Below are 9,664 nucleotides of genomic sequence, written 5' to 3'. Positions count from 1 at the left end.
ATATACATATACATATATACATATATATAAATAACATATATATGTGTATATATGTATATATATGTATATTATGTACGCTTATGTCAAAAGTCTTGGGACACTATTGCAGTAGGCCTAGATATATATATGACCTGCTGTAACGTGTATGCATAGATAGCCTACTCCCGGAAGCCGAAGAGTTTGCACTTGGTACATGACTGTGTATTTATATAATCCATTTGATTATATTTAATTAATTGAAATACTAATGATTTTCAATCTATACAGGTATTATCGCCTGGGGAACAGACCACAAAATTACCGGCAATCTTGTGTCTCTGACAGTATTCCCCGGTACCTACCAAGATCGCTTTTTACTAGAAGATAAAACTTGGCCTGCTGGTATTGAAGTCCAAATGTCGTTCGGCATAATTCTAGCTAATAACACAGTTGCAGGCTCAGAAAAACTTCTGTACCGTGTGAGCGGTGAGAAATGCTTCGAAGAAAAAGTGTGGGAAAATAATGAAGGTCATTCATCATTAGGCGGGCTCATGATGCTTCCACCTGATGGTCATCGCCAATGCTCCATGGTCAGTAATTTCTACCTCTGGAAAAACTGGTTCTACGGAATATATCTAGAAACAACTTGTTCTCTCGTCGTTTCTGAAGTGATTTTGGCCGATAACAAAATTGGCATTTTACCATACATCTATAGACCGCCCGCGATCAGTCATGACGTCTCTGAAAAATCTTTTACGATAGAAGACTCGTTCATTATTGGTACTAGTCCATTCTTCGATTGTGATGAGTGGCAGGTAAATGCGTACGTTTTTATTTCCTAACGCTCTGACCACACTTTCGAATTTTATGTGATGAGTTTGTGCTATGTGCACATATGTGGGCATGACGATGATATTACACCCAAATATGGGCACATCACATTTATTTGTCACATGAAATTTCATAGTGTAGACAGATCCTAAGTGATACTCAGTATAATTATATTATAACACCCTCAGATGTCTCAACACATACTAAACTTAGAACTCTTGATTAGAAAAAACCACTAAGCGTACGTATTCTATTATTGCATCTAGTTTCCGCTAAGCTCCTCCCCTTGGATATTGTTGCTAATGTCTCACTCACATGCGTCTTTGTGGTACAACACGTGTGTTTGTGATGCACGTGCGTATTCCTCGAACTGTTTTGATTGGCCAGTTGTTAAGTTTGATTGACACTCCGGAAAGGTTTATAATTGATCATTATGGATCTTTACGTAACTTTAATATTTAATTCCAGTAATTGTTGCATAATATGAAGATTAAGACCGTCCGTTCTAGGCCTAAAATTTTGATTTGTGTAATTTATCATAGTTTTTACCTTGTTTTTATAGTCCTGGAATTGGAAGCATAATAATAAATTTTTTTGTTTGAAGTATCTAGCTTTAAATTGTCAATTTCATCAGTATTTTCATTAACTGTGTAAATTGTTACCAGCGCACTTATTAAAAATTTTAGTTTGTGACCCTTTGATAGATTGTAAATAATTAATTTTTGTAGTATTGAACCATGGTAATTATATTTAACCAGCAATCCATAACTCTGTACATTTTCATTATATTTGTGTTTAGAATGAACCAGAGAATGCAAATCAATGTACAGGTGTACACGCACCACCTCTACCTCCGGGCGGTGGCAATATTGGTTTTATGATGACAAATTTCATGTCAGGCTCAAACAATGCCCCAGTCAAAGCATTCCATGGTATAAAGAACTACCCTGCTATAAGTGGCATCACCCAGTTGAAAGGTATGGGTATAATCCTAATTATTTATGGCTTTGTTGTTCAGTTAACTATAGGCTTACCATTGTATTATACGTGTTGATGGATTAAATTAATGATTATTAATAATAAAATTATGATTTTAAAGTTACGATGACTTGCCACAAGTTTTTATCTGGCTGTTTCAATTACGTTCACATTAGACATACCTAATATATAATAATAATAATAATTATTATTATTATATATATATATATATAATGTATAAATTGTACCATAGTTCATCATGAAAGTTCCTTCTTAGTTGTAGATATATATATATATATTCCATATAGTGTGAAGATGTTTGAAATATATAGCAGCGTTAGTAATTTCATATAGTATTTAGTTCTTAATCAATCAAATTCACTAATGTCATCTGCGTTTTTTTTTTTTTTTTTTTTTTAAGGTATAACATTTGCCCATTTTCAAGAAGGTTGCTCAGCCCGTGATTATAGCATAGCACCAAACAATGGCAACCAAGATGGAATCCATCCCTCAACCGCCACAGGAACATCATTTGTTAGTGTTGATAAAAGCAGTAGGGTCTTTTTTTTCAGGCCAAATGTTCAGTAAGCTATGTTCACTTTATGACGATGTAGGTTTAACTGTGCTATTTTCTGATCATGACTCATCAAAACCACTCATTGTAATCAGAGCAATATATATTACATACCTCATTTAGGTAATTAGTATTTGTTCTATGTTATCGTGCGGTCTTCTACCTGCCCATGTAATCTTCAATTAGTCATATGTGATCCTCCTTTCTACTCAAGTGATGACAATTTTAAAGACCGCTCATTATTTTATTGATACATCAATGTGTTTAGGTCTCTAGCTAAAAGACTCACCTCTTAATTATCTCCATTTTTAATTTTTTTTTCATCAGTTGCATTATTTATTTATGATTCCGAACATTGCCACTGCTTCTTTTGATTTGTTTACTTGTTCTGTGCTTGGGTTAGGTAATTATCATGACTGCCTGTGGGTTGTGAGCTGCCTAATAATGTGGGGTGCAGCGCTTCGTATCTGTAAAAAAGGCACTTTACACATGAGTTGATTAGATTGGATTGGATTAAATATGTAATACTTTGTTTCTTAAATTTTTGCAATGTTAAACATTTTTGTTTGTTGCAAAATTATTGTCAAAACTTAATATTGTACTATTTATATTTACATACCATAGTGTACTAAGCTTCAATTTTATTCACAAAATCAGCTGGTAGATAATTCAATTGATTGATTTTTGTAGTTACAGTATTTATTGAGTTATTGATTTGTTAACAGCACTGCAAATCCTGCTGACTGTGTTGATATGACCTGCGATGCCATGCGTAAAGTCTTCATCAAGGATTTGGACGGAGGTATCCTTGGAAGTCCAGGAACAGTTATTCCAGACTCCGCATTTCAGTGGGGCGGAGATCCACGGTATGGTCTTGGTGACTACAGGATCCCAAAAATGATGGTAACGAACACTGATGGCAGTAGAATTCCTTATGAGGAAAAGTGTCCACACAAAGGTAAGTAGAAGATTGAATGTTGTCTACCATAGCTTTTTTTTTCTGATACCATCCTTTAAACAGATCTCTCTCTCTCTAATTGGTTACCGCCAATAAGAAAAAAATAAAAAATAAAAAAATAAAACTTTCCTAGCTATAACCCCTTATGAGCAACTGGCTTTTATCTTTATACTATTTTGTTTCTAACTCGATACCAAAGCTGCTAAAGACCCCTGTCACAATAGTAGTTTTAAGTTGGAGGGAGATCTCTATTTACATTGATTTCACACCTCTTTTTTCCCACTATAAAGTCTCATGAAAATAATCTAATCGTACACATTATTTGTCCAGTAATTTTAATCCACTCTGTATCTGTGGTATGTTATAAAATTATATTATATCCATTATAGGTAAATTATTATATAGATACACACATTGAATGTGTAATAAGTAAATGCTAAGAAAAACATCATAGTTGTTTTTAAAACAACTATGATGTATGCATTTATCTTGTGATCAAGGGCTTCAACATTTATATATAATGTTACATTGTTACTAGGTATTATTGGAACTGAGGACTGTACATGGAATGCTGACTGGCAAGCATATGAATGTCATGATCTGGATTACATGATGTTGATTATTGAGAGTATGGACCCAGATACTGAAGTACGTCGCTTGTCACCGATTGCAATGTATTCAGAAGGCTATGTGGATTTGATCAATGGACCACAGGATCATGGCTGGTGCCACGGTTACACGTGCCAGGAACGAATTAGCACGTTTATGTCTGTTGTGGCAACAGGGAAGCAATATGAAATGTATATGAGTAGTACCAACCCCCAACGTCTTCGACTGCATCTTCTGAATGCTACTCCAGAGCAAAAGGTTGTGGTCGGTATCTGGTATGCCAACCCTCAACGATTGGATGTCTACTATCAAGGACTATACATCATGCCAAACAATGGTAGAATTGATGGTGGATCATTCATATGGGTTGATAAGGACCCCAACTTGCCAGATGATCAGTTCCTACCGACTCCAGCATCGAATATTTATGGAGAGAACTATTTTGACCGAAAGTTACAAACGCTCTGGGTTTTAGTGCGAGGTAACCAACCTCTAGATATCATTACTACGCCGGTAATTATGGTCGCAATTGGGGTGCCAGCAGTCGCTGTTGATGACTTTTTTGAAGAAAATCTTGTCCAAAATCTGGCAAATCTTCTGGGAATTGATAAGTCTCGAATACGAGTGGTGGACGTCGTCAGAGAGGGCAGTTCGCGCCGGCGAAAGCGGTCAGATGATTCGGTAGCTGAAGTGGTACTTGAAGTTGGAAATGCACCGGCGACATCAATTGAATTAGAAGGAAACTCTACTCTGGATGCCAATATTACTGACTCATCGTCATTTGGTAATTATTGCAATTAATATTAAATGCATTGGGCAATAATAATATTAAGCCTACGATTTTATTCGCACTACTACATGCCATAATGATCATTTCCTGTATAATTGTCATTATCATAAGCATGCTTTATTTCACCTCCAAAGTACAAAATACACTCTCAACAAATTTATCAAATGGTAGAAATCTCGGTCTCGATAATTTTTCTTGCGCCATTATTATTTATATTCATTATTAAACACTTCATCTTTATTAGCGTTCTTGCCGTAGTCATTATCAATCATTGGCAATAGTCAAATTTACAAATTATTGTAGTTATTAAGAAAATCCTAGTTATTATTTAAGAAATTCTAAATACATATAGAATCAGTCTTTTTTAAAATTTAGATCTATACAAAAATACAATATAGAATGATAGTTTCAATTCACGAATTCGATTGGGTGCTTACAGTGGTCTCAGAAGACTATGTCCACATAGCGTTTATTTTTTTAATTATTGAACATGAACGACATATTATTATTATTATTATAATTAACTAAAACAAACACGTTTCTTCTGCCAAAACAATATTCCATAAAACGCAAGAAATATTTGTTGTAGCAAACATTGGTTTACTGTCATAAAAATTAATTTAGTTTCGAATTATTTGATAGATGATTTTTTTTGGGGGGGAAGAAAGATATATATAAGAAAAACTTACTCAAAACTTTACGATCTATCTCAATGATCCTTGTCAAATGACAGAATAGTCATAGGGTTATCTGTTGATGACATCGTACGCATCACATATTTGTAGGTCGGAGGTTGTGCTCAACTGACCAAAATCGCACATCATCTATCTTATAGTACAACTGGAGGAAACGTACCTCATCAACAACTAACGTCATAAGTCAGGCTGTAGTAAAGCCAAGCATTCAGTTGATGAAAAATATCTCTAATGTCGAAACGTTCAGAGTATTTTCTTGCATTTTGTCAGGAGGGGCGCCAGGATTTTCCCGACGGAGTCGGATGTTTCCGACGAGAGCAAGGTGGGCATGGTCGGGCATCGCTCAAATCTTTGGAATGTGGTCCTGTCTAATATGTCAAATAGGCACATATATTTTTTTCTCCCCGATAATTGTGGTTTTTTTCTCCCCCATCTGGGAGGGGTGGAGGCGGGGTGGGGAGCTCAACCAGACGGGATGAGGGCTGCTTCTTCTTCCCCTGGCCTCCCGCTGGCGCCACCCCTGATTTTTTACATAAAAACATATTATCGTCCACCATCATTTTTTTATTTTATGTAACGGATGAAATAATTTACAAAGCCACATAATTTTTATATGTCTATTTTTTATAAATCACCTTTTTATCTTAGCTAACTACACTGAAGGCAATTCCTCCCTTGGATTTAATGATCTAGTTGCAATCCAGGCACAGATTGTTGATGCTGCTCAGACTGGTGAACTTGGAAATAGTCTAAATGTCTCTATTGAATCACTGTCAATGTCAGACCCAGTGGAACCAGCTACTGACCCAACAAATGGAGAAAGAGCAACAAATGAAACTGGTGGTTCGGAGGAAGGAGATACACTGTAAGATTTACAACACAAACATTAGAAATTATAATTGTTGGCCTCGCTGTTTAATTGAAAATTAATTTTAAAAGTACTGTACTCTTAACTGTGAGGATCGCATTGGCGATTATAAACGTTCTCTTACAAAGGCTCTTTTAGAGTAAACTATATTACTGGTACTGGTATGGGTATTTATAATGCGCCTCTTCCTTTCGGTTATAAAGCGCAGTTCTTTTCCCTGGTCATTGGGTCCACATGCTAAGTGTTGCTGCTGGTAATCAGCGCAGGAGCAGGCAACCCCACCAGGTACCCATTTATACTCCTGGGTGGAGAGAAGCAATGCAGATAAAGTGTCTTGCTCAAGCACACAAGCAAAATGCACGGCGAGGGATTAAATCCCCGACCCCGAGGTTGGGAAACCAAACGGTTCCGCTGCGCCAAACCGCTTCCACATACAATAGATAAACAAACTATAATATTGTCTTTCGTCTTAGATTTCTGTTCTTTACTTTAATTTCTGTTATATATTTTAGAAGTTATGAATATTTATTTTTAATTTGTTTTTTAAGATATCATGAATGAATGAGTGGACTTTAGGTATAAATCTGTTCAGTGAAGTTATTAATTAAAAAATGGGACACTCTATTAGATATTTATATGAGGACACTTTTATATAATCAACTTGCCCAATAATTAACATTATAGTATAGCAACTTTTTTTCTTGTATTGTTTTCTCCAGTTATGGTGACTCACAAGAAGAAGAAGATATACCATTAGAAGTTCAATACCAATTTCCAAGTGGTCTCACTATCTCTCAAGCTCCATCAGGAGTCAGTGAAAACTGGCCATTTGTTGTTGGCGTATCTGTCCTTGATACCCAGGTATTCAAACAGATATTTGTTTTGGAACATTAAAGTATAATTGTTTTGGAAACTTAACGTCATTCACAGTTAAGATGTTAACTTATTCCTACAATTTTTCACTTTGTAAACGTTCAAGCAGTATACAATTAAAAGTAATATGGTATAACACAATTTTGCCATGGAAGGCATGATGCTGGCAGTCTATCTTTAAGCTTTAACCTTTATTACCTGGTAAATTTGTATCCAAAGACATCCTAATAAGCCCAAAAAAGTGCATACAATTTTGAATCTAAGGCAATAATTATTAGAAACAAATAAAATTAGGAAAAGTTGGAAGGCCCAGTGTACACAATTTGGCTTGTGTGCACTTAAAAGAACCCAGTACATCTTTCGAAACAAGTATCCCCTGTTGTGGACAGACGAGAGTATCTGGTAGTGGTTTACCGGTTAGCTCAGACATGAAGAGAGCCTTAGGGGAGGAGAAGGTTATTGAAACAAGTTACAGTTAGTCCACAGCGCTTCGTGATCCTCAGGAAAATGCGCTTAAATACCATTACCATTACCATCAAAACTCTGAATGTCTTGCAATTGTATGGAACATTTTAATCAATCTCGGCTTTGTGCAAACAAATAGATGTCTTCTTAGATTTTCTTGATAAAGAAACAGGTAAACATCTTGAGCTAAAATCCTTATAAAAAATACCACACATCTTAGAAATAACTGTTTCGAGTTGCCAACTACCAGCTGAATAACGCACCATCTTTAAAATCCCCAGTTCAAACACGTAAATAAATCATTTTATTTCCAGGGCGAAATTGTACAGAATCTTGGGCATTCCTCAAGCCCTTGGAGGATGAAGGTTAGTCTACGAGCTGGCAGTGGACCGGCAGGGGCTCATCTTCTTGGCAATACCACTATTGATATCATCAATGGCCTAGCTAACTTTACAAATATCAAACTTGACGAAGTTGGATCTGGATACATCTTGGATTTTGCTGTGGTCTACCCGAACAGCACAACGCTAATCCCCATCAGTAGTGAAGCATTCTCGGTTGCAGAGCGAATGTTCGCCGCCGTTGTTAATACCCAGCCCACCGGTGATGTAATGGTTGGAGAAAAGTTCGATGTAGGATTTGATTTGGTTGATGTCTTAAGTGGACTGCAAGTGACCACTCTTGAATCTGCCGTGAGTTTTTCGTTTTTCTCAATTTGTTTCTTTTTTCTTGTCTGTATCTTTTTTTTTCAGAGACAACCAGTTTGCGAAAATGTGTCATAATCTCTTGAACTTCCAAAATACAGAACATTTTTTTTCTCGTTGACCAAATGGTCATTTATTTCAATTCTTCCATTTGAAAAAAAAATATACAATAACAATATTTCTTTCAGTTTTCCTTTAGAAAGTAACATAAATAGATTTTTTTTTTAAACACACCAAATTTTACCAAAAGATTTATTTACATACACTTTTGTTTTTTACATTTTTTTCTTATAGAACCTCGCATACCTTGTGATTTAAGTTTACTTAAGGTGAAATAAAAATGACCAATTTTTTACCTTTAAGAATTTTAAATCTTGATTTTACAAATATTAGCTTCCTTTGATAACAAATTCAGTAACATTATGTCTTTCAGGTTTCCTGAAAGAAATAACATAAATAGATATTTGATTATTATTATTATTATTATTATTATTATTATTATTATTATTATTATTATTATTATTATTGTTATTATTATTATTATTATTATTATATAAAAGATTCATTCACATATGCTTTTGTCATTTACATTATTTTTCTCATAGAACCTCGCATATGATTTAAATTTACTTTAGGGGAAACAAACGTTAACAATGTAAATCCTATAGCTAAAAAGTTAATATGTAAATCCAGAACATTTACATTTTTGAACTAATTCTTTCGTCTTTTGTCGTTCGTCGTCTCTCTGAAATTCCTAGCAAGTCCCGCATCTCACTAATAGTTTCGCTACACGACATTAACCTTGACTTTAACGTTGATACCCAACATGCAATGCGATAGCTCTGTCCATTTTATTACAAATCGAAATACGCATGCTCAAACCTCTAACATACGTTGAGCACTAAAATCACTGAAATTAACGTACTCCGCAACGCAAGATGAATAAATTATGACATCATTATTTTCATTCATTCAAACTGATCCTCTTATTTTGAGTGCCTTATGCTTGGGGGTAAGAGTTGCGCCAATAGATGATTAAGAAAAATGTATAATATATATTTATTTATTGGGGTATAGGAAATTACAAAACAACAGCCAAGGGCTGAAAATGGTTATATTGCAGTATAAATTTTACAAAGGTAAAAAAAAATATATATAAAATATCACATACAATTTGCATCAGAAAATTTCAATACAAAACAAGATAGACATTACTGATACACTGATTCACATAATTAAAAAAATAATCAATATATATATATATATATAATATAATTAAATATTTATAAAAATAGTTATTGAATAATATATATATATATATATAATATATATATATATAT

At 34.5% G+C, this 9,664-nt stretch overlaps 1 protein-coding gene across 1 annotated transcript in view; it reads left to right on the top strand.

Moving 5' to 3' along the window:
- The window catches only part of LOC117119182 (fibrocystin-L-like), a gene marked incomplete in the record, with an annotated part of 51,406 nt that overhangs the window by 34,942 nt on the left and 6,800 nt on the right, over positions 1–9,664 (top strand). The window contains 8 exon segments of the mRNA XM_033264002.1: positions 268–794; positions 1,610–1,787; positions 2,210–2,372; positions 3,088–3,320; positions 3,859–4,713; positions 6,063–6,279; positions 7,002–7,143; positions 7,935–8,312. Of these exon segments, the coding sequence (XP_033119893.1) occupies positions 268–794; positions 1,610–1,787; positions 2,210–2,372; positions 3,088–3,320; positions 3,859–4,713; positions 6,063–6,279; positions 7,002–7,143; positions 7,935–8,312 (2,693 nt within the window).

This window comes from Anneissia japonica, unplaced genomic scaffold (assembly GCF_011630105.1).
Source record: "Anneissia japonica isolate Jap-2015-1 unplaced genomic scaffold, ASM1163010v1 scaffold287863_len737641_cov155, whole genome shotgun sequence".
In the NCBI taxonomy this organism is placed as follows: domain Eukaryota; kingdom Metazoa; phylum Echinodermata; class Crinoidea; order Comatulida; family Comatulidae; genus Anneissia; species Anneissia japonica.
Note: the sequence above shows the minus strand (reverse complement) of the source record. Positions and strands in the feature narration are given on the sequence as shown.